Source organism: Callithrix jacchus, chromosome 8 (genome assembly GCF_049354715.1).
Source record: "Callithrix jacchus isolate 240 chromosome 8, calJac240_pri, whole genome shotgun sequence".
Lineage (NCBI taxonomy): Eukaryota > Metazoa > Chordata > Mammalia > Primates > Cebidae > Callithrix > Callithrix jacchus.
In genome coordinates, this window is record NC_133509.1 from 55,803,076 (window position 1) to 55,829,090 (window position 26,015).

The 26,015-nt window shown below is 43.6% G+C and overlaps 1 protein-coding gene across 4 annotated transcripts in view; it reads left to right on the forward strand.

The window, feature by feature from the left end:
• RPGRIP1 (RPGR interacting protein 1) overlaps positions 1 to 26,015 on the forward strand; it is a 90,905-nt gene that overhangs the window by 43,657 nt on the left and 21,233 nt on the right. For 2 of the 4 annotated variants that reach the window (XM_035260060.2, XM_035260059.2), the window contains exons 1-7: positions 5,905 to 6,170; positions 7,929 to 8,089; positions 9,818 to 9,961; positions 10,396 to 10,546; positions 15,631 to 15,815; positions 16,140 to 16,343; positions 18,043 to 18,181. In XM_035260060.2, the coding sequence (XP_035115951.1) occupies positions 5,948 to 6,170; positions 7,929 to 8,089; positions 9,818 to 9,961; positions 10,396 to 10,546; positions 15,631 to 15,815; positions 16,140 to 16,343; positions 18,043 to 18,181 (1,207 nt within the window). In that variant the 5' untranslated portion in view covers positions 5,905 to 5,947. Of the gene's footprint in view, positions 1 to 556; positions 631 to 5,904; positions 6,171 to 7,928; positions 8,090 to 9,817; positions 9,962 to 10,395; positions 10,547 to 12,577; positions 13,031 to 13,191; positions 13,344 to 13,777; positions 14,121 to 15,630; positions 15,816 to 16,139; positions 16,344 to 18,042; positions 18,182 to 26,015 lie in introns of those variants that run through there. The other 2 variants (XM_035260062.3, XM_035260061.2) reach the window with 2 other exon arrangements.

The following is a 26,015-nucleotide window of genomic DNA, read 5'->3' on the forward strand; positions in this document are numbered from 1 at the left end:
TATAGGTGTCCGCCACCATGCTCAGCTCATTTTGTATTTTTAGTAGAGACAAGGTTTCACCATGTTGGCCAGGCTGGTCTCAAACTCCTGACCTCAAATGATCCACCTAGCATGGCCTCCCAAAGTGCTAGGATTACATGCATGAGCCACTGTGCCCAACCTGAGTATTGCATTTTTTTTGAATGAGGGGGGAAAAAAAAGAGGCCCCAAGGGGTTAAATCACTTGCTTAAAATTATACCATTAGGGCGAAAGCTCGGATTTATACTTAGGTCTGTTTTTCGAAGTCCTTGTTCTTTCATAATGTTTTCCTGCTTCCATAACAGTAGAAACCCAGAGACAATGAAGATTTATTTTGGAAAATCTTCATTAATTCCAATTAAAGTTTCTAGCCCACCTTCAGTTGGTTCAGGTCTTTCTAGTTGAATGGCTTCTCATAGACACTGGAGATGTGGATAGAGGTGACCACGCCCCTCCCTGCCACAGAAAAGGGAAATCCTGTGTAGGGAGGATTTTACCTTTAAAATTTTATCTCAAGGACTTTACTATCACTCTTAGTTTCAGGGGAGAGTTGAAGATTTGGAAAAAGAACGAAAATTGCTGAATGACAGTTATGACAAACTCTTAGAAAAGTGAGTACCATATTTGGGTCCCAGAGCATTGTTACTATAAAAGACATTACAGGCTGGGCGCAGTGGCTCACGCCTGTAATCCCAGCACTTTGGGAGGTCGAGGCGGGCAGATCACAAGGTCAGGAGATTGAGAACATCCTGGCTAACACGGCGAACCTTCTCTACTAAAAATACAAAAATTATCTGGGCGTGATGGCACACACCTGTAGTCCCAGCTACTCGGGAGGCTGAGGCAGGAGAATCGCTCGAAGCTGGGAGGCAGAGGTTGCAGTGAGCTGAGATCACACCACTGCACTCCAGCCTGGGCAACAGAGCAACACTCCATCTTAAAACATAAATAAATAAATGCCAGGTGAGGTGGCTCAGGCCTGTAATCCCAGCACTCTGGGAGGCAGAGGCGGGTGGATCACCTGAGGTTGGGAATTTGAGAGGAGCCTGACCAATATGGAGAAACCCTGTCTCTACTAAAACAAAATTAGCCAGGTGTAGTAGTGCATGCCTCTAATCCCAGCTACTAGGGAGGCTGAGGCAGGAGAATTGCTTGAATCCAAGAGGTGGAGGTTTTGGTGAGCTGAGATCGTGCCATTGAACTCCAGCCTGGGCAATAAGAACAAAATTTCACCCCCCCCCAAAAAAAAGACAAGACTCTTAGAAAGTTCCTTCCAAATACCTAGCATTGATAACTATATGGGGAAATTAGTACTCAATATTGTTAGTGAGAATATAAATTGGCAGTTTTTTGTTTGTTTGTTTATTTTTGAGATGGAGTTTTGCTCTTGTTACCCAGGCTGGAGTGCAATGGCGTGATCTCGGCTCACCGCAACCTCCGCCTCCTGGGTTCAAGCAATTCTCCCGTCTCAGCCTCCTGAGTAGCTGGGATTACAGGCACATGCCACCATGCCCAGCTGATTTTTTGTGTTTTTAGTAGAGACGGGGTTTCACCATGTTGACCAGAATGGTCTCGATCTCTTGACCTCATGATCCACCTGCCTCGGCCTCCCAAAGTGCTGGGATTACAGGTAAATTGGCAGTTTTTTGGAAGGAAATTTGACACTATTAAAATGTTAAATGTGAATATCTTTTTTTTAACCAGCAATTTTTTTTTTTTTTTAAGACATAGTCTCTCTGTCCCCCAGGCTGGAGTACAGTGGTGGTTCCGGCTTACTGCAGCCCCAGTCTCCCAGGCTCCAGCAATTCTCCCACCTCAGCCTCCCCAGTAGCTGGGACTACAGGCATGTGGTCCCACACCTGCCTAATTTTTTTCTATTTTTTGTAGAGACAGGGTTTTGCCAGGTTGCCCAGGCTGGTCTTGAACTCCTGGGCTCAAGTGATATGTCTACTTAAGCCTCCCAAAGTGTTGAGATTACAGGCATGAGCCACCATGCCTGGCCCCCAATTTTTTGGGGATGGGGGGGAATAAAAATAAAAATTCTCATGTATGTGCAAATACTTGTATATAGTAAGAATGTTGCTGGGTGCAGTAGTTCACACCTGTAAACCTAATACTTAGGGAGGCAGATGTGGGAGCATAGTTTGAGCCTAGAAGTTCCAGACCTGTTTGGGCAATATAGTGAGATCCTGTTGTCTACAGAAAGGATACTTTTGCCTAATCTAGTAAGAATAAATTAAATTTTTAGAAAAAGAATGTTAATTACTGCCCTATTAGTAAAAAACAAACAAAACCAGAAAGCACTGATAGGAGATTGATTACACAAAACATGCTGCATCCTCACAATGAAGTGCTATGAAACTGTTAAAAATGAGATAGATGGCCGGGCGTGGTGGCTAACACCTGTAATCCCAGGACTTTGGAAGGCCGAGGCAGGCAAATCATGAGGTCAGGGGTTTGAGAGTGGCCTGACCAGCATGGTGAAACCTTGTCTCTATTAAAAATACAAAAATTAGCTGGGTGTGGTGGTGGGCACCTGTAGTCCCAGCTACTCAGGAGGCTGAGGCAGGAGAATCACTTGAACCTGGGAGGCAGAGGTTGCAGTGAGCTGAGGTCATGCCACTGCACTCTAGCCTGGGCGACAGAGTGAGACTTCGTCTCAAAAAAAATAAATAAAAATTAAAGTGAAGGTGCCCTTTGCCTTATTCTAATCCTCTTATCCCATTAAAGGTTTGTGGAGGCCAGGTGCAGTGCCTCCCACCTGTAATCCCAGCACTTTGAGAGGCTGAGTTGGGCAGATTGCCCAAGCTCAGGAGTTTGACACCAGCTTGAGCAATATGGCAAAACCCTGTCTCTACTAAAAATATAAAAAATTAGCCAGGTGTGGTGGTGCGCCTGTAGTCCCAGCTACTCGGGAGGCTGAGGCAGGAGAATTGTTTGAACCCGGGAGGCAGAGGTTGCAGTGAGCCGAGATTGCACCACTGTACTCCAGCCTGGGCAACAGAGTGAGAATCTCAAAAAAAAAAAAAAAAAATTAGCCGGGCATGGTGGGGTGCATCTGTAATCCCAGCTACCTAGAAGGCTGAGGCAGGAGGATTGCTTGAGCTGGGGAAGTTGAGGGGGCAGTGAGCTATGTGCAGTGCAGTACAATGAGAAAGTGAGACTCTCAAATGACCTGGAAGTAAGAAAAAAGTTTTTGAAACTTAAAAGTACCTTCTGACCTAGTAAAAGGCAGCAGGGTTAGATTGAAGAAGTCTTATGGGAGCATATGGGAACAACCGATGTTCTTCGACTTGATGAAATAAAGCAGTGTGGGGATTATCCACTTTGATAGACATTACCCTGTGATAGATGTTACTATTCACCTCTCCCCTTTATCTCTCAAAATACTAACTTCTTGAGTCATTACATGGTATATGGTCAGGAAATGCCAAGAAATCTTAATATTAGCCTAAGAAAGATTGATTGATTGATTGGAGTCAGAGTCTTGCTCTTTTGCCCAGCTGGAATGCAGTGGCACGATTTCGGCTTACTGTAACCTCTGCCTCCTAGGTTGAAGCGATTCTCCTTCCTCAGCCTCCCAGGTAGCAGGGACCACAGGTGTGCAGCACCACTCCTGGCTAATTTTTATATTTTTAATGGAGATGGGTTTTCACCATGGTTGCCAGGCTGGTCTTGAACTCCTGACCTCAGATAATCTGCCCATCTTGGCTTCCCAAAGTGCTGGGATTACAGGTATGAGCCACCCTGCCTGGCTAGTAAGTTACTTTTTTATTATTTTTTTTGAGACGAAATGTCCCCATTGTCGCCGGCTGGTGTGCAGTGGTGTGATCTCAGCTCACTGCAACCTCTGCCTCCCAGGTTCAAGCCATTCTCCTGCCTCAGCCTCCTGAGTATCTAGAATTATGGGCGCCCACCCTCACACCTGGATAATTTTTTTTTTTTTTGTATTTTTAGTAGAGACAGGGTTTCACTATGTTGGTGAGGCTGGTCTCAAACTCCTGACCTTGTGATCCACTGGCCACAGCCTCTGAAAGTACTGGGATTACAGGTGTGAGCCATGATGCTGGGCCTGTTGTTTATTTTGTTTTTTGGGGTGGGGTGGGGGTAAGATGTTAAGTTATTTATTTATTTTTGAGATGGCGTTTCACTCTTGTTACCCAGACTGGAGTGCAATGGCATGATCTCAGCTCACCGCAACCTCCGCCTCCTGGGTTCAAGCAATTCTCCTGCCTCAGCCTCCCAAGTAGCTGGGACTACAGGCATGCGCCACCATGCCCAGCTAATTTTTTTTGTATTTTTAGTAGAGATGGGGTTTCACCTTGTTGACCAGGATGGTCTCGATCTCTTGACCTCATGATCCACCCGCCTCAGCCTCCCAAAGTGCTGGGATTATAGGTGTGAGCCACTGTACCCAGCTATGTTATTTTTAGACCACATTTATTAAAATGATAAAGAAAAAAGACAAAAATAATTGTTTATTAGTGTCATTTCATTTGTATTAATGATCAAGAACCAACCATGTGGTCAGGCATGGTGGCTCATGCCTGCCTGTAATCCCAGCACTTTGGGAGACTGAGGCAGATGGATTACCTGAGGTCGGGAGTTTGAGACCAGCATGGCCAACATTGTGAAACTTTGTCTCTACTAAAAATACAAAAATTAGCTGTGGTGGTGGGCACCTGTAATCCCAGTTACCAAGAGCCTGAGGCAGGAGAATCACTTGAACCTGGGAGGCAGAGGTTGCAGTGAGCCAAGATTGCACTCCTCACGCCAGCCTGGGTGACAGAGCAAGACTCTGTCTCAAAAAAACAGAAACAAAAAACAAAAAACTAGTCTACTCAGAGACCAGAGAAGAAAAAAAAAAAAGTGTACAGGCACAGTGGCTCATGGCTGTAATCCCAGCACTTTGGGAGGCTGAGAAGGGCAGATTATAAGGTCAGGAGATCAGGGTCATCCCGGTCAACATAGTGAGACCTCATTTCTACTAAAAATACAAAAAATTAGCTGGGCATGGTGATGCATGCCTGTAATCCCAGCTACTCAGGAGGCAGAGGCAGGAGACTCGCTTGAATCCAGGTTGGGGAGGTTGTGGTGAGCCAAGATTGTGCCACTGCACTCTAGCCTGGCAACAGCAAGACTCCCTCTCAAAAAAAAAAAAAAAATCAGCCTTTTTTTTTTTTTTAAACGGCATTTCACTCTTGTTGCCCAGGCTGAGTGCAATGGCACGATCTTGGTTCACCGCAACCTCTGCCTCCCAGATTCAAGCGATTCTCCTGCCTCAGCCTCCTGAGTAGCTGGGATTACAGGCATGTGCCACCACACCTGGCTAATTTTTTATTTTTAGTAAAGACAGGTTTCTCCATGTTGGTCAGGCTGGTCTCAAACTCCTCACCTCTGCCGCCTTTGGCCTCCCAAAGTGCTAGGATTACAGGCGTGAACCATAGCGCCCAGCCAGCCATATATGTATTTTATACCCAAAATGGGTCTGCTCTGATAGCTGGATATGATAGGGTGGAGGATGCAGTTGTTGAAGAGTTTAATTCCTGCCCTTCAGCATAATAATTTATAATCTAGGTCAAAGGCAGATATTCTGTAAACTAACTGTTGGTGAAAGTAGATGGAGGAATGGGATGTGAAAAAAGGAAGATTTTGTTCCTAATTTCTAATCCGGCAGGCCTATGAATGTCTTGGTACATACATAGTTTTCCCTGACAAAAGAAAGCCATCATGATGGAGAAGTTCCTTGGGAAATGGATATGACTTAGAGTGTTTGCTCAGTGAAATGTCTGAGACCTAACTAGAAGTGGTACTGAGCAACAACTCCATAGGACTCAAAAGTTCCAAGGCAGTTGGTAAATGACAGTTACAAATAAAGCAACAGCAGAGAAATGTGTAGGGGAATGAATGGGGAACTAGGCCCAGAAGATGCTGAGACTATGTAATAAAGATGTCATGTCACACACCTTGGAGTATCCATCCGAGAGCTTGCTTTCCATTGTCAGCATGCTAGACAGCAGTAGTCAGCCTGACTGGAGCAATGAGCTCATAGCGGAACGGCTACAGCAGCAAGTCTCTGAGCTACAGGATCAGCTGGATGCTGAGCTGGAGGAGAAGAGAAAAGTTTCTCTTGAGCTGTCCAGGGAGAAAGGTAGGTTGGACGTTGGAGAGCTCTCTCAAATGTGACATCCTATACATCTGGTTTTGGAGAAGAGAACTTGGGCCATCATTTCTTCAATCCCCTCACTTGATCCTATTCTTTGTGGGTCGTGGGTAACTAAAATGAGAACACTATCAATAGATAAGATCTACAATCAGGAAAGCATGACACCTACCACTCATGCATACTTTTTCCTGTATAATGTCTTTCTATTTGAGAAGATGCCAGTTTTTTTTTTTTAAACATTCAGTTTATTGAAAGTTTTTCTGTTTTTGTTTTTTTATGGGAGAGTCTTGTTCTGTCACCCAGGTCGGAGTATGGTGGTGAGATCTTGGCTCACTGCAACCTCTGCTCCCAGGTTCAAGACATTCTCCTGTACCAGCCTCCCAAGTAGCTGGGATTACAGGTGTAAACCACCACACCTGGCTGAAAGTATTAAAAGTGAATTTGTCTTTTATTCTCATCAATTATTTTAGAGGTAACTGGAAGACTTTTTTTTTTTTTTTTGCCACCAAATACTTGAGAAGCAAATTACTACTCTTGGTTACCACTATCATTTCACTTCCATCATAACTCTTGGATCTCAGGAACATTTTAAAATACTGTCAAAAAGACCTTACCACTTTTCCTAGCCTGAACCTTAATCTTTATTCTTATCAAATTTATATCTCATCAGGTTTTAGTGTATTCAAATAGGAAACCAAAGGAAAACAAATATCAAGAAAAATAAAGGCAAGAATCACACAAAAGAATAAAATTTTAGGAGCACATGCCAAGGACCAACTTAGTATGTATGAAGCACATGTGAAGTCTTATAAGGACCTTCAGGGCAATCTAATTTTATCTGTTCTCTAATGCATAATGATGAAATGATCTGCCCACTAAACAGCGATTACCTTTCTTCCCAGAAAAACACACACATGGACTGGTGTGGCTCACACCTGTAATCCCAGCACGTTGGGAGGCTGAGGCCAGCAGATCAAATGAGGCCAGGAGTTCCAGACCAGCCTGGTTAACATAGTGAAACTCTGTCTCTACTAAAAATACGAAAATTAGCCAGTCATGGTAGTGCATGCCTGTAATACCAGCTACTTTGGGAGGCTGAGGCACAAGAATCATTGGACCCTGGAGGCAGAGGTTGCAGGGAGCTGAGGCTGCACCACTGCACTCCATCCTGGATGATGAAGTGAGAATCTATGTAAAGAGAAAAGGAAAAACACACACATTGGAACACAGATGCCCATTCTCCCTCCAGGCCAGGGTGGGTGTGAAGATGGGTGCCACAGAGAGCTAATAACCTAGAAGTCAGAATGGAGTGGGGGTGGAGTTGGTGAGATACTGGTTTTTTCTTTTTTTTTCTTTCTTTTTCTTTCTTTCTTTCTCTCTTTCTCTTTCTTTCTTTTGTTTTGGTTTCTTTTTTTTAACTGCAAATCAAGAGATACTGCTTTCAGTGGTATTGTCAAAAAGTTTAGATTGTCCTAGTCAGTCAAGTGACTCCCTTTCTGTTTTGTGTTCTACCTTCCAGGCTACCATTCTGCAGGTGCCTTTTATTTTTGCAGTACAAGTATCACTTCAGTTTACTGCCTCAATAAGCTAGAGGCTCCCTCTGTAGAAATAATAGAGAATTGCTTCTCAAATTTATAAAATTAATTAAACCTTACTGGGAAAATTCAATTCACTCTTGATCCAACTCTGACCATGGTATAAATAACGACAGAGTTTCAAATTTCTGGATTATTTCTTCCCCAGCTCAAAATGAGGATCTGAAGCTTGAAGTCATCAACATACTTCAGAAGCAGAAACAGGAACTAGAGCATCTCCAAAAGGCAGCCGAAGTTTCCCAGCCTCCTGACAGACGATCTGAAACAGCCACTCCCCCAGCTGTATTCCAAGAGAATACTCAGAGTGAGGTAAGTTCCCCTTAAAAAAAAAAATAGTCCACTCTGCAGAAAGGTCTCTGGCAAATATCCCTAGGGGAGATGACGAGATTAGAAAAGTAATATTTGCCAGCTGGGCGTGGTGGCTCACGCCTGTAATCCCAGCACTTTGGGAGGCCGAGGCAGGTGGATCACGAGGTCAAGAAATCGAGACCATCCTAGTCAACATGGTGAAACCCCATCTCTACTAAAAATACAAAAAATTAGCTGGGCATGGTGGCGCATGTCTGTAATCCCAGCTACTCAGGAGGCAGAGGCAGGAGAATTGCCTGAACCCAGGAGGCGGAGGTTGCGGTGAGCCAAGATCGTGCCATTGCACTCCAGCCTGGGTAACAAAAGCGAAACTCCGACTCAATTAAAAAAAAAAAAAAAAGAAAGAAAAGAAAACTAATATTTGTCCTGATCAAGGACACGCTTTTTTTTTTTTTTTTTTTAAGCTAGAGGTTTATTCTTGTTGCCCAGGCTAGAGTGCAATGGCATGATCTCAGCTCTCTGCAGCCTTTGCCTCCTGGGTTCAAGCGATTCACCTGCCTCAGCTTCTTGAGTAGCTGGGATTACAGGTGCCCACCACCATACCTGGCTAAATTTTGTATGTTTTTCTTTGAGATTGAGTCTTGCTTTGTCTCCAGGCAGGAGTGCAGTGGTGTGATCTCAGCTCACTGCAACCTCTGCCTCCTGGGTTCAAGCAATTCTCCTGCCTCAGCCTTCCAAGTAGCTGGGACTATAGGTGCATACCACTACAACTGGCTAATTTTTTTTTTTTTTTTTTTTTTTTTTTTTTGTATTTCTAGTAGAGTTAGGGTTTGACCATGTTGGCCAGAAGGTCTCGATATATTGACCTCGTGATCTACCCACCTTGGCCTCCCAAAGTTCTGGGATTACAAGCATAAACCACCGCGCCCGGCCAATTTTTTGTATTTTTAGTAGAGACAGGGTTTTGCCATTTTGGCCAGGCTGGTCTCAAACTCCTGACCTCAGGTGATCTGCCTGCCTTGGCCTCCAAAAGGTATGGGATTACAGGTGTGAGCAACTGCACCTAGCAGAGGACACTCTTTGGAAGACTATGAGAGGGCTGCGAGTAGAGAGCTTCATGAGCTCCATGCATTTCTTCCACTCTTTGCAACTCATAACATTTAGAATCTTTTTCATGAGGACTTCAAATTTTTTTTTTTTTTTTTTTGAGACGGAGTTTTGCTCTTGTTACCCAGGCTGGAGTGCAATGGCGCGATCTCGGCTCACCGCAACCTCCGCCTCCTGGGTTCAGGCAATTCTCTTGCCTCAGTCTCCTGAGTAGCTGGGATTACAGGCACACGCCACCATGCCCAGCTAACTTTTTGTATTTTTAGTAGAGACAGGGTTTCACCATGTTGACCAGGATGGTCTCTATCTCTTGACCTCATGATCCACCTGCCTCGGGTGCTGGGATTACAGGCTTGAGCCACCGTGCCCAGCCGAGGACTTGAAATTATCTGTGAAAGAGCAAACAGCCATTAGCAGCTGTATAACCTCCCTTCACTGCTGCTACGAAACATGAGGACTAAGGGAGAGAGCACCTGTGAAGTAATGCAGGTCCTTTTTTACATTTCAGAGTAATTTCTTCTGCTGGCATTTTATTACTACCAACAACTGTTTGATAGAGAAGAGTTATTACTTTACTTGTCATATGTGTACTCCCTTTTACCAACGCATTTCCCTCTACAGCCTAGTGAACCCCAAAACGAAGACGAAAAGAAACTGTCCCAGGTGCTAAATCAGTTGCAAGTATCGCATGCAGAGACCACATTGGAACTAGAAAAGACCAGAGACATGCTTATTCTGCAGCGCAAAATCAACGTGTGTTACCAGGTGCAAGGAAAGATGGTATAGGAAGGGAATGGATAATGGGAACATGGGAACAACTCACAGGACTGGGAATGAAGACCTAAGTTTCCAGGGCTGATGCCAGGTGATGTACTATCCCGAGCAAACACAGGATGGTTGTCCTTTGAAGAACTTGAGGATTCAAGTTCTTCATGCCCACAGCACCTTGGCACTAGGAGCCAGTGATGGGGGCCAGTGTACGGCTTCTGGGTTCAAATTTTGCCAATCCTAGGAACTACCCTATGGCACCAACAGCACACAACTAGTATTGGAAGGGTCTGTGAGGAAACCAAGCCTTCTAGTGAAGGAACCTGCCCCTCTAAGGATAGCAGTCTTCTTGACCCTGCCAGTGCCACATTTTGATGCTCTTTGGTATTAGGGCACTGAGACAGAAAAGTTCAGACATTATTTTGTTTCAGGAGGAACTGGAGGCAATGACGACAAAAGCTGACAGTGATAACAGAGATTACAAAGAAAAGCTGGAGAGGTTGACTCGACTGCTAGACCTCAAGAATAACCGTATCAAGCAGCTGGAAGGTATTTTAAGAAGCCATGACCTTCCAACATCTGGCAAGTCCTAGTCCCCTGTTTTCCTCACCTTGGGACCCTTCCACAGCTAACACCTGTGTTCCCCTCTGTGTACTTATCAAGAAGGGTGCCTCTCATATCCTTAGCATATAGCTTATCCCTCTTGTTCTTTATCCTATTATGTTTGTTGTTTGTTTTGTTTGGAGATGGAGTTTTGCTCTTGTTGCCCAGGCTGGAGTGCAGCGACACAATCTCTGCTCACTGCAACCTCCACTTCCTGGGTTCAAGCAATTCTCCTGCCTCAGCCTCCAGAGTAGCTGGGATTACAGGCATCCACCACCATGCCTGGCTTATTTTTTGTATTTTTAGTGGAAATGCGGTTTCACCATGTTGGCCAGGCTGGTCTCAAACTCCTGACCTCAGGTGATCCGTCCACCTCGGCCTCCCGAAGTGCTGGGATTATAGGTATGAGCCCCCGCACCCGACCCATCTTTATTGTTTTAATGCATGTTAGCAGCTTCTTTCCCTCCATAATGTTTCTCTGGTTTCTCTGTAGAGTGTCAACAGGGGCTAGAAATTACTTTCAGGGGCTTAATTCCGTTGTGAGAATGAAAGGGCCATTGTTGGCCCTCAGATTGGTGGTGTAACACACAATCTCTCTTTCTCTCTTGCTTCTCTTTCTTGTCCCTCTCTCCTAGTCACTGTTTCCTCAAAGGAGTTTTAATTAGATAATAGAACTTCACCACTCATCTCCTATATTTTTGTCAGTGATTTCTCCCTTAAAGTCTCTAAAATCTTTGTTGCAGTTTGTAGATGTCAACAGTGACAGGGCAGCTGGCTGGACACTGAATGCAAGTTTCATATTGTGGTGCTTCCTATACTTAGGATAGTCACTGCTGACCAGAGCCTGGTCTCAGCCTTGTTTGTCAAGACATTTGGCTTTGTTATTATACCCAGTGGTGAAAGATCTGACTCACAGAAAGCAAGTTAACCAGAAGCCAATATTTAAACATGAATGTTTGTTATTTTACAGTAGTGGTTATTCCACTGCTGCCATGAAAAATTTGGAACCACAGTTTAGGGAAGCCCTCTTACAGGAAGCAAAATCAGTAAGTAGGTTTCTTAGTGAGCATGGACTAGAATAAAGGGACATAAGTTTTGTTTTTTGTTTTCTTTAGTGTATTTATATTACTCTTGTTAATTAAGAAAACAGTCTCCGTGTGTGTGTGTGTGTGTGTGTGTGTGTGTGTGTGTGTGGGCCATGAAGACATTCTGATGTATCCAGAATATTTTGTTTTACTGCTTTAACTCTTAGAATAGAACTTTTAGCAGCAGCCCCACAGTATGATGACTCAAATATTCTCTAATTAGAAGCAGGCTATATATCAAAGTTTCTGATTGGTTGGACTTGGGAGATAATGCCCAGATTTGCTAGACTCTCTACCCATCTTTGTATCCCACTGCCAATATTTTTTACCTCTTTCAGTAAGTCTCCTTTCCCACCTTTCACTCCGTTGCTCTTTAACTTACAGAGTTCTTTTTGCCTTCTTAAGTTGAAACCAAATTCTGAACAGAATGAAAGATCTTGTGATTGACCTGTCTGGAGAAGGAGAAACATTTCTTGGTGGGACTCAATATAATGTCGTAGACACTGTATCTACACCTTGCTATTATCTCCATGGTCAATATACCAAACATGTAGAAATGCTCATATTTTTGCATTTCTAGTACTTCTTTTATGGAATTACCAACTAATTCTTAGGGCCACAATGTATACTAAAACAATGTCATCTGTAGGATAAAATGTGCCCCCAGTGTTTCCTAAGTTTAGTGTTTACTTTCCAATCACTCCTTTTGTACCTTCTCCCCAGAGCTGGCATTGAATTATCTGGCTATCAGAATTCAATGCTCCTGGTTGTCATTCTGTTGCTTTTCCTTTTGAATTGTGGTTTCTTGAAATAATCACAACTTGGACTTCCACCATGTGTTTTATTTTTCTTTTGTCTACCCTCCTCTACCCTGAGAAAGAACTCGCTACGCTTTAATGGATAGGCAGTTTTCTTTCCCCTCTAGAACAGCTCAAAGATGTTGCTTATGGCACCCGACAGTTGTCATTATGTTTGGAAACACTGCCGGCCCATGGAGATGAGGATAAAGTGGACATTTCTCTGCTGCATCAGGGTGAGAATCTTTTCGAACTGCACATCCACCAGGCCTTCCTGACATCTGCCGCCCTGGCTCAGGCTGGAGACATGCAACCTACCACTTTCTGCACCTATTCCTTCTATGACTTTGAAACCCATTGTACCCCATTGTCTGTGGGGCCACAGCCCCTCTATGACTTCACCTCCCAGTATGTGGTGGAGACAGACTCTCTTTTCATACACTACCTTCAAGGGGCTTCAGCCCGGCTTGATCTCCACCAGGCCGTGGCCAGTGAGCACAACACTCTTGCTGCAGGATGGATTTACTTTGACAGGGTGCTAGAGACTGTGGAGAAAGTCCATGGCTTGGCCACACTGATTGGTAAGTGTTGTTGGCTTCCTGCAGCTCCTAGCACCAATGCAGAATTTCCCAAACTCTATAGCTGCTTTTCTGGTCGTTTCTTATTTTCTTCCTTTTTCTTTGTTCTTGATCATTGCCACACCATCTGTATTCTCCATGATTTCATACTTGCTGCTGCCCAGGAGCTGGTGGAGAAGAGTTTGGGGTTCTAGAGTACTGGATGAGGCTGCGTTTCCCCATAAAACCCAGCCTACAGGCATGCAATAAACGAAAGAAAGCCCAGGTCTACCTGTCAACCAATGTGCTTGGAGGCTGGAAGGCCCAGGAGAATGAGGTGAGAAAAAGGATGTGCTGAGGCATCGCAGAGGAGCCTCAGGCAAGCAGCTCATGAGAACAGTTCTGTCTTCCACTCTCAATAAGTATTTGTTGAATGTGAATGAAAGAGAAAACTGTAACACCACCACTAGTCTGGATTATTCCCTTGGTCAGGCTTGAGTCTAAAATGAAATTATGCCTTTGAAGCTAGCTACATCCTTGCTGTGAACAGAGTAGCTTCCCTGTGCCATTCTCTCAGTCGTGAGGGGTAGTATCTCCCTTAGATAACTGCCAGAGCCAGTTTGCAGGCAGGTGAAGATCATTAGGTTTCTTCCTGACCCAGCTTGATTAGTTGTTCTCTAGATCATAGCTCTTCCTCACCACAGATCCTAAGCCTCACCTGTAGCACTCTGGGGCTGACTTTTCCTCAATCCATGATCTACATCTTTCCAGTTCAGATCGGAGTCTCGGGAACCTCAGAATGAGCTACGGATTGAAATCACCAAGTGCCGCGGCCTCCGGAGTCGATGGCTGGGAACGCAACCCAGTCCATATGCTGTGTACCGTTTCTTCACCTTTTCTGACCATGACACTGCCATCATTCCAGCCAGTAACAACCCCTACTTTAGAGATCAGGCTCAATTCCCAGTGCTTGTGACCTCTGAGCTGGACCAATATCTAAGGCAGGAGGCCCTGTCTATACACGTTTTTGATGATGAAGACTCAGAGCCTGGCTTGTATCTTGGCCGAGCGCAAGTGTCTTTACTGCCTCTTGCAAAAAACAAATCTATTAAAGGTGGGAGTTTGAGGTTATTACATCTTCATGTTATCTTCCCAGTGTTATCTCCCTGTCCTGATTCTACTTTTCGTTGATTACTTGCTTGAAGCAGTCTCTTAAAACATGAAGAGAAAGGACTTTAAAATATTGTCAAGAGCAGCAGAGCAGAAGACGTAGAGTCTCACTGCTCGTGTGGAAACACTGGTGGCTTCTGCTTCTTTTCAGCCACAAAGAGAGCATTCCTAAGTGTGTAGAGCCAGAAACCTGAATTCTATACCTCTGAATCTCAACAAACTTCTCCAGGCTCCATAATGCTGTCTAGTATCTGTCTTTACTTAAGTCCTGTTGTTAGTGCATGACTAGATACCTGATTATACTGAGACCTTCAGATTCCCCCATCATTTTCTCACTTCCTTTAAACACTGGACACAAGTTAGAGAGATTTCCACACCAGACCATGACAAAGGCAAATTTCTTGGATTTTTTCCCCCAGTGTGGAGCTGAACTCCATATTGTCTTTCCTAATTTTCATGCCTAGGGTTGTGGGGATGTACCTAGGAGGGGTCAACTCTTTGACTACAGTCCTGGGAGAGTGAGGCAGGGATATCTGTGTTCTCGTTAGAAAGTGGAATAGCTGCAGCCAGAAACAACCATATTTAACAAGGTTCTGGATACTCTAGGAAATGTGTGCAGCTCTCTCCTGAATATAATTGCTTAAAAAAAGGCTGACACATCTGGACACAACTCCGTCATCAAACACGGGCGGCAGTATGAGTCATCTATTAATCAGTGTTACAAGCCGGGCACGGTGTCTCAAGCCTGTAATCCCAGCACTTTGGGAGGCCGAGGCGGGTGGATCATGAGGTCAACAGATCGAGACCATCCTGGTCAACATGGTGAAACCCCGTCTCTACTAAAAACACAAAAAATTAGCTGGGCATGGTGGCGCGTGCCTGTAATCCCAGCTACCCAGGAGGCTGAGGCAGGAGAATTGCCTGAACCCAGGAGGCGGAGGTTGCGGTGAGCCGAGATTGCGCCATTGCACTCCAGCCTGGGTAACAAGAGTGAAACTCCATCTCAAAAAAAAAAAAAAAAATCAGTGTTACAAAACAGATGTCTGACATTTGGAAAAAGCCATTTTGCTTAAGTTTTCTTGGGACCACTCAGGTGTAGATGACAGTTTTCTTGGTATGCCTAAGGCACAGTAATCATTTGATAATAGTAATAATAATGCAATCTTGTTTATTGGCTGGATGACTGATGACAAGCAAGCTGTACTCCCTTTCATACACCTTTCACTATCTCTTCCTGAATCCTAGAGATACCCATCTTTCCCAATTAATATTCTAACTGCGCTGCTATTTGATGTTACTTCTGAGTGTGTCATCATCGTGATTATTGATGGATGTTAATTAGTTGCTGATAAAATGTGATAAATTAAACATGGGAAGGAAATAGGTAAGGTTCTGGCAAATGCTCACTTGCTTACTTCATGTGATCAGGTCCTATTAATGTGTTTGTGTCTCAGGTGATTTTAACCTCACTGACCCTGCAGAGAAACCCAATGGATCTATTCAAGTGCAACTAGATTGGAAGTTTCCCTATATACCCCCTGAGAGTTTCCTGAAACCAGAAGCTGAGACTAAGGGGAATGATGCCAAGGACAGTTCAAATATCTCATTTGAAGAGGAAAAGTCTTCAGTTCCTTCCCAGGTAACTCTCCAGGACTCCACAGAGAGCAGATTGCTGCCAATCCTATGGAGCAGATTTGAAGGAGACAGGATTACAGTTGGAGTAAAAGAAATTTCTTCTGTGAATGTCATATGTCCTGTGAACTTAATATATATCCCCCATAATTCCATGAATCTACTGATGGAGCAAAAATCTTGGTTTTATTGTGGAAAGGAGAGAGAGATAACATCTCTCAGCTCCATGAGGAGGTACATGAAGTCTAATGCTAGTTCCTAAATCCCTTTCTTGCATTTCTAGGTTGTTAAACTACCATCTTGTAAGGCCGTCTCTGATCTTTCTATTCAGGACCAGATGGCATCTCCTGAGGTTCCCATTGAAGCTGGCCGGTATCAAGCAAAGAGAAAAACTCCTCATGGGGGAGAAAGAAAGGAAAAGGAGCACCAAGTTTTGAACTACTCAAGAAGAAAACATGGCAAAAGAATAGGCGTTCAAGGAAAGAACAGATTGGAGTATCTTAGCCTTAGCATCTCAAATGGAAATACACCTCAAGTAAGAGCATAAAAACTCTGAAGCACTATATTGTGGGTTGTACTGTCCCCAGATGTTCTCACAGATAGAAGCAGAAGCAGACACACAAGCAATAATCTGCCAGGCACAGTGGCTCACACCTGTAATCCCAGCACTTTGGGTGGCTGAGGTGGGCAGACCATCTGAGGTCAGGAGTTGGAGACCAGCCTGGCCAACATGGTGAAATCCTGTCTCTATTAAAAATACAACATCAGCCAGGCAGTGGCTCATGCCTGTAATCCCAGTGCTTTGGGAGGCTGAGGTGGGCAGATCACGAGGTCAGGAGTTTGAGACAAGCCTAGCCAAAATGGTGAAACCCCATCTCAACTAAAAATATAAAAATTAGCCAGGTTTGGTGGTCAACTTGGTGAAACTCCATCTCTTCTAAAACTACAAAGAAATTAGCTGGGCATGGTAGCACATGCCTGTAGTCCCACCTACTCAGGAGGCTGAGGCTCCACCTCCCAGATTCAAGCCACCCCTCTGCCTTAGCCGCCTAAGTAGCTAGGACTATAGGCATGTGCTTCCACGCCTGGCTAATTTTTTTGTATTTTAGTAGAGAGGGTATCACTATGTTGGCCAGGATAGTCTCAATCTTCTGACCTCATGATCTGCCCACCTCGGCCTCCCAAAGTGCTGGGATTACAGGCATGAGCCGCCACAGTGACCTTTTTTTTTTTTTGGAGATCAAGTCTTCGTCTACCACCCAGGCTGGAGTGCAATGGCACCATCTCAGCTCACTGCAACCTCTGCCTCCGGGGTTCAAGTGATTCTCCTGCCTCAGCCTCCCAAGCAGCTGGAATTACAGGTGTGTGCCACCGTGCCCAGCTGATTTTTGTATTTTTAGTAGAGACGGGGTTTCACCATGTTGACCAGGCTGGTCTCGAACTCCTGACCTCAGGTGATCCACCTGCCTCGGCCTCCCAAAATGCTGGGATTACAGGCATTAGCCACCATGTCTGGCCAACAAGTACTAACTTATAAAAATTAAAAATAGCTAGTATTGACTGGGCTCATGCCTAGAATCCCAGAACTTTGGGAGGCCAAGACATGCAGATCGTATGAGGTCAAGAGTTTGAGGCCAGCCTTACCAACATGGTGAAACCCTGTCTCTACCAAAAATAGAAAAATTAGTGAAGTGTGGTGGCGGGCTCCTGTAATCCCAGTTACTCAAGAGGCTGAGGCAGGAGAATCGCTTGAACCTGGGAGGTAGAGGTTGCAGTGAGCCAAGATGTTGCCACTGCACATGGCCTGAGCGACAGCAAGACTCTGACTCAAAAAAGCAATAAAAGTTAAATAAAAAGAGCTGGCCAAGCGTAGTGGCTCATGCCTGTAATCTCAGCACTTTGGGAGGCCAAGGTGGGTGGATCATGAGGTCAGGAGATAGAGACCATCCTGGTTAACATGGTGAAACCTTGACTCTACTAAAAATACAAAAATTAGCCAGGCATGGTGGCAGGCACCTGTAGTTCCAGCTACTTGGGAGGCTGAGGCAGGAGAATCACTTGAACCTGGGAGGCAAGGGTTGCAGTGGCTGAAATTGCACCACTGCACTCCAGCCTCATGACAGAGCAAGACTCCATCTCTAAATGATAAAATAAAAAGAGCTAATATTTAAAAAGAAGGAAGAAAGAAAACCAAGATATCACCAGCTATGTAGTATTGTTGTTTTATTCTGAAGCAGGTGAACTACACTGAATGGAAATTCTCAGAGGCTAAGAGCTCCCTAGATGACGGCTTTAAAAATCAGCATGAGGAAAAGGAAGTGACATTATCCCATTCAGCCCTGAAACGGAAGGAACCCCTACATCCTGTAAATGGTATTGTCTTTTAAAATCTATTTTTTTTCCCCCCAGCTCTTTGGGAGGTTCGGGCAAATGGATTACAAGGCCAGGCATTTGAGACCAGCCTAGCCAACGTGGTGAAACCCTGTCTCTACTAAAAATACAAAAATTAGCCAAGCATGGTGGTACACACCTGAAATCCCAACTACTTGGGAGGCTAAAGCAGGAGAATCGCTTGAACCTGGGAGATGGAGGTTGCAGTGAGCTGAGATTCTGCCACTGCACTCCAGCCTGGGTGACAGAGCAAGACTCTACCTCAAAAAAAAAAAAAAAAACAATTTATTTTTTTCCTGTTTAATCATTTAATTTTTTTGCCAACCTAGTTATTTACTTTTCCCCTTTATCTTAGCCTGGTGTGGTGGTGCATGCCTGTAGTCCCAGCTACTCAGGAGGCTGAGGCAGAGAATCACTTGATCCTGTGAGGTGGAAGTTGCAGTGAGTTGAGATCAAGCCACTGCACTCCAGCCTGGGTGAAAGAGGAAGACTTTGTCTAAATTTGGCCTTTTTTTTTTCTTGAGACAATCTCAATAAATGGAGAAAAAGGATTTTATAATTTCTAATTTCCATTAGTGATAAGAACTCTCAGAAAACTAGGAAGAGAAAGAACTTGCTTCAAACTGATAAAGTAAGCAAGGCATGGTGGCTTACACCTGTAATCCCAGCACTTTGGGAGGCTGAGGCAGGTGGATCACGAGGTCAGGTGTTTGAGACCAACCTGGCCAAGATGGTGAAACCCTGTTTCTAGTAAAAATACAAAAACTAGCCAGGCGTTGTGATGGGTACCTATAATCCCAGCTACTCAGAAGGCTGAGGCAGAGAACTGCTTGAACCCGGGAAGCAGAGGTTTCAGTGAGCTGAGATCTCGCCACTGCACTCCAGCCTGGGCAACAGAGCAAGACTCTGTCAACAAAAAAAGAAAAAAGAAAAAGAAAACCCAAACTGATAAAGTAAAATCATCATTTTTAATGGTAAAAACGGACTGTTTTTTTCTTAAGATTGAGAACAAAGAAAGGATGTTTGCTTTCCCTACTCCTGCTGAACATTGTAGTGGAGATTTTAGTCAGTGCAATAAGGCAAGAAAAAGAAATTAAAATCCCCAACTTGGGGGGATAAAAAGAGCCAAGTGTAGTGGCACGTGCCTGTAGTCCCAGCTACTCAAGAGGTTGAGGCAGGATACTACACTCTAGCCTAGGAAACATAGCAAGACCCTGTCTCTTAAAAAAAAAAAAAAGAAAGAAATTAAAGTCATACAAAAGAAGTAGTGCTGTCTTGATTTGCAATTGACATGATCTTGCATTTAGAAAATCATAAGATATCTACAAAAAGAAAAAAACTAGAACTAAAAACAAATGAATAAGGCTGCAGGATCTATGTACCAAAGTCAATTTTGTTTCCATATACTAGCAACAAACAATCCTAAAAATCAAGAAAACAATTATATTCACAATTTCATACGAAAGAATAAAATATTTAGGAATAAACAAAAGAAATGCAAGACCTATATACTGAAAACTATGGAAGTTCTTGAGAGAAATTAAGATTTAAATAAATGGAAAATGTGCTATGTTTATGGATTGGACAATTTAAGATGACAATTCTTCCCAAAATTTATATAGAAATAAAAAGAACTGGCTGTGTGCAGTAGCTCACGCCTGTAATCCCAGCGCTTTGGGAGGCTGAGGCAGGTGGATTACTTGAGACCGGGAGTTCAAGACAAGCCTGGCCAACATAGTGAAACCCCATCTCAATTAAAAATAAGAAAATTAGCTAGATGTGGTGGCCGACGCCTGTAATTCCAGCTACTTGGGAGGCTGACGCAAGAAAATTGTTTGAACTTGGGAGGTGGAGGTTGCAGTGAGCCAAGATTGTGCCACTACACTCAAGCCTGGGTGACAGAGTGAGACTATCTCAAAAAAAAAAAAGAAAGAAAGACATAGTAATTCAGACAGTGTGGTAGTGTGGTATTGGCATAAAGATAGATTCATAGATGGGTGAAACAGAATTGAAAATCAGAAATAAAATCTTACATTTATAGTCAATTGATTTTCTACAAAAGTTCCAAGGTAATTCAATAGGGAAACACTAATATTTCTGATAAATGGCATTGAGACAATTGTATATTCACACTTGAGGGGGCTGGTGGGGAAAGAACTTAGCCCTTACCTCACACCATACACAAAAATTGAGCAAAATTTATTGTAGAGCTAAATATTAGAACCAAAATTATAAAATTTCTAAAACCGGAGAAAATTCTTGGCTTTAGATTTGTTCCAAAGAACTATTTTTTTTTTTTTTTTTTTTTTTGAGATGGAGTTTCAGTGTTGTTACCCAGACTGGAGTGCAATGGCATGATCTCGGCTCACCACAACCTCCGCCTCCTGGGTTCAAGCAATTCTCCTGCCTCAGCCTCCCGAGTAGCTGGGACTACAGGTGCGCACCACCATGCCCAGCTAATTTTTGTATTTTTAGTAAAGACGGGGTTTCACCTTGTTGACCAGGATGGTCTCGATCTCTTGACCTCGTGATCCACCTGCCTTGGCCTCCCGAAGTGCTGGGAATATAGGCGTGAGCCACTGCGCCTGGCCCAAGAACTCTTACAACTCAATAAGACAACTTAGTTTGAAGAGATATTTCACCAAAAAGAGATCTCTATGGCTAATAACCATATGCAAAGACGCTCAATATCATTGGTCATTAGGAAAATGCAAATTTACAGTACAATGAGATACCAGTATATAGAAAACTAGAATTGTTATATTTCAGAGGCTTTTAATACCAAGGATTAGTGAGGACATGAGAAAACTGGAAACTTTTACATTACTGATGGAAATGTAAGACTTACGGCCACTCTGAAAAACATCTGGTTGGGGTGTAGTGGCTCATGCCTATAATCCCAGCACTTTGGGAGGCTGAGGTGGGAGGCTGCAATGAGCTGTGACCTTGCCACGACACTCCAGCCTGGGTGACTGAGTGAGACTCTGTATCATTTTTTTTTTTTTTTTTTCGGTCTAGAGGCAGGGTATGGCCACATTTTCTAGGCTGATCTCGAACTTCTGCGCTAAGTGATCCTTGGTGTCCCAGAGTGCTGGGATTATAGGTGTGAACCACCACACCTGGCCTAAACATATTTTATATTTAACCCATCAATTCTACTCTTAAGTACCTACTTGAGGGAGATAAAACCATTTGTCCACCCAAAGACTCGTATCCAAATATACATAGCAGCATTAGTCATCATTCAATGTAAGGAAAATTTATTAAATAAGAAAATTGTGGCATTAAACATGTACAGTATGTTGGGGAAAAAAATTAACCATAAAGAAATATTGGCTGGGTGCATTGGCTGAGGCCTGTAATCCCAGCACATTGGGAGGCCGAGGCAGGTAGATCACGAGGTCAGGCATTTGAGACCAGCCTGGCCAACATGATGAAACCCCGTCTTTACTAAAAATAGATAAAAATTAGCTGGGCATGGTGGCAGGTGCCTGTAATCCCAGCTGCTCGGGAGGCTGGGGCAGGAGAATTGCTTGAACCAGGGACACAGAGATTGCAGTGAGCCGAGGTCCTGCCATTGCACTCCAGCCTGTGCAACAGAGCTAGACTCCATCACACACACACAAAAAAGTTGGCTACCTAACAGAATTTTTGTTCATCAGGAGATTAAACAGGCAAGCTGTGGAGTAGAAAAGATATTTGCAACACATGTAACTATCAAAGGGATTGAATTTAGAAAATATACAGAATTTTTACAGATGAAAAAGCACAACCCAACAGAAAAGCGGGCAAAAGAGGTTGGGCACCATGGCTCATGCCTGTAATCCCAGCACTTTGGGAGGCTCAGGAGAGCAGATTATGAGTTTGAGATCAACCTGGGTAACATAGTGGGACCCCCGTCTCTAAGAAAAGGGAAAAAAAAGCCAGTGTGGTGGTACACACCTGTGGTTTCAGCTACTTAGAAGCTGAGGTGGGAGGATCGCTTGAGCCCAGGGTGGCGCATGGGGCAGAGGTTGCAGTGAGCTGAGATTGCACCATTGCACTCCAGCCTGCATGACAGAGCAAGACCCTGTCTCAAAAAAGAAGTGGGCAAAAGACTTGAAAGCCACTCAACAAAAAGGAAAGTCAAGTGTCCTCTAAAGATGTTCAACATTTTAAAATAATCAAATAAATGGAAATTAACCACTAAAGAGTCACCAGACTGGCAAAAAGTCTGATAATACCAAGTGTGAATAAGGATGTGGTACAAGGAAAACTCTTTCACACTGCTGATGGGAGTATAAATCTGTATAATCATTTTGGCAAACTTTGTTAGCTACTCAAATGGATTATATGTATTCCCTATGGCCCAGCCCTTTTATTCCTGGGCATATGTACTTATATGTATATCATGATATTTGTTCCTTAGAGCAAAACAGTGTGAACAACACAAATGTCCATGAGTAATAGACTAGATAAGTAAATTATGGTACATTCATATAATACTATACAGGAAGGAAAAATAGTAGCTACTTGCTACAGTATACATCCTTCTTAAAAATATAATTGTGGGCTAGGCACGGTGGCTCATGCCTGTAATCCCAGCACATTGGGAGGCTGAGATGGGCAGATCACCTGAGGTCAGGAGTTTGAGACCAGCCTCGTCATGATGGTGAAACCCTGTCTCTACTAAAAATACAAAATGAGCCGGGCATGGTGGCACAAGCCTGTAATTCCAGCTACTCTGGAGGCTGAGGCAGGACAATTGCTTGAACCTGGGAGGTAGAGGTTGTAGTGAGCCAAGAACGAGCCATTGCACTCCAGCCTGGGCAACAAGAGCGAAACTTCATCTCAAAAAATAAATATATAATTGTGGATAAAATAAGCCAAACATACACAAAATATATCATGTATGACTATATAGATTTCAAAAACAGATAAATCTAAATTATAGTGTTTAGGGATTGCATAGCTCAGTAGTAAAAATAGGAAGCAAAATAAGGTAGTGAATTTCAAGTTAGCCTGTTTTTATTTAAAACTTGGACATTTCATTCCTTTATGGCTTTTTGCACTAGTTTTGATTTTCTCATTAAAACTGTGTGTGTGGACTGGGTACGGTCGCTCACGCTTGTAAACCCAGCACTTAGGGAGGCCAAGGCAGGTAGATTACCTGAGGTCAAGAGTTCAATATTAGCCTGGCCAACATGGCAAAATGTCATCTTTACTAAAAATACAAAAAATAGCTGAGGTGGTGGCATGCGACTGTAATCCCAGCTACTCAGGAGTCTGAGGCAGAATTGCTTGAGCCCAGGAGGCAGAGGTTGTAGTGAGCTGAGATCACACCACTGCACTCCAGCCTGGGCAAGAGAGCAAGACTCCATCTCAAAAAAAACAACAAAACAAAACAAAAAACTGTTTTTCTTGATTACTGAGTTTTTAGCACCCTTCAGAATTTATGCCTAAGGTCAGTGCCTCAAATGCCTTACTCTAGTTCTGACCATGGTTAGAATAGTGGTTACTCCTAGGGGAAGGGAAAGAGGGTTGTCATTGGGAAAGGGCACCCTTTGGTAATCTGGAGTGTTATCAATGTTCTATTTATTGGCCGAGCGGTGATACAGATATTCATTTTACAAAAATGTAATAAGTTGAACATTTATATTTTATGGGCTTTCCTTTTTTTTTTTTTGAGACGGAGTTTTGCTCTTGTTACCCAGGCTGGAGTGCAAAGGCATGATCTCGGCTCACCTCAACCTCCGCCTCCCGGGTTCAGGCAATTCTCCTGCCTCAGCCTCCTGAGTAGCTGGGATTACAGGCGCGCACTACCATGCCCAGCTAATTTTTGTACTTTTAGTAGAGACGGGGTTTCACCATGCTGACCAGGATGGTCTCGATCTCTTGACCTCTGATCCACCAACCTCGGCCTCCCAGAGTGCTGGGATTATAGGCGTGAACCACCGCACCCAGCCTATTTTATGGGCTTTTCTATGTGCTTGAAAAATTTAATAATGAGAGGAAAAATACAAAGGTAGATATAGAATTACTGTGAAAAGGGAGTCTTTACTACTTAAACTTTTTTTCTAAATCTCTAAAAGTATATATCTGTGTGTATAAATTTATTTATTTGAGATAGAGTCTCTCTCTGTCACTCAGGCTAGATTGCAGTGGCACAATCTCAGCTCACTGAAATCCCAAATTCAAGCAATTCTCCTGCCTCAGCCTCCAGAGTAGCGGAAACTACAGGTGTACTCCACCATGCCCAGCTAATTTTTGTATTTTTTTTTTTTCTTTTGAGATGGAGTTTCACTCTCGTTACCCAGGCTGGAGTGCAATGGCGCGATCTTGGCTCACCGCAACCTCCGCCTCCCGGGTCCAAGTAATTCTCCTGCCTCAGTCTCCTGAGTAGCTGGTACTACAGGCGTGCATCACCATGCCCAGCTAATTTTTGTATTTTTAGTAGAGACGGGGTTTCACCATGTTGGCCAGGCTGGTTTCAAACTCCTGACCTCAAGTGATCCACTCACCTCAGCCTCCCAAAGTGCTGGGATTATAGGCATGAGCTACCATGCCTGGCCTAAAGTATAATTTTTACACTTTTGATTGTATTTGGCATAATCTTTTTTTCCCTTTTTTTCTGACAAACAGCTACTTTGAATATAACCTCTTAAATGAAAAGAGTGTAAATTATTTTTCTCATGAGAAGAATTTTTCTATTCATTGTGTAATCCCATTTTTCCATCAAAGTTTACTCAGTGTAAGGAAGATTAACAAGAATAACCAAACGCACAATTTCCCAGAGCAAAATTTACATGACTGGCAAGAAATCCTGGTTATTAGAGAGTAATTCCATTCTTATGATTTGCAGGTAATGGAATATTCCTTAGTCATTAAGTAGTAGCATAAATAGTAATGATGTGCTTAGATAGCTTCAGTGAATCCAGACCTGAATGCAGGGTTCCAGTTATCTCCATACTCCCAATTTATATTTCTTCAGGTATTTGACTGAGTGGGTGTAATTGGTATCTACTAGCTTTTTCTGCTTACAGAAGGTGAAAGATGAGATCAGGAGGTAATCTAAACCTCAGGTACTATATGGTCATCTATTTTTAGTCATAAATAAGAATACTGTTTCTGTGGAAGCCTAATTGTTAATTATTGTTTTAATATCTCTGTTCTCCATGAATTTCAAAACATCAAGACTGGCCAAGCGCAGTGGCTCATGCCTGTAATCCCAGCAGTTTGGAAGGCAGAGGCAGGCGGATCATCTGGGGTCAGGAGTTTGAGACCAGCCTGACCAACATGGTGAAACCCCATCTCTACTAAAAATACAAAATTAGACAGGCATGGTGGTGGGTGCCTGTAATCCCATCTGCTTGGGAAGCTGAGGCAGGAGCATCAGTTGAACCTGGGAGACAGAAATTGCAGTGAGCCAACTCTGTCTCACTCTGTCTCAAAGTGGAGTGACATTGCACTCCAGCCTGGGTAACAAGAGTGAAACTCTGTCTCAAAAATAATTTAAAAAAAGATCAAAACCACCAGTTAGAAGGCATAAAAAGCGGCTGGGCGCAGTGGCTCACGCCTGTCATCCCAGCACTTTGGGAGGCTGAGGCGGGTGGATCACGAGGTCAGGAGATCGAGACTATCCTCGTCAACATGGTGAAACCCTGTCTTTACTAAAAATACAAAAAAAAAAAATTAGCTGGGCATGGTGGCACATGCCTGTAATCCCGGCTACTCAGGAGGCTAAGGCAGGAGAATTGCCTGAACCCAGGAGGCGGAGGTTGCAGTGAGCCGAGATCGCACCATTGCACTCCAGCCTGGGTAACAAGAGCAAAACTCT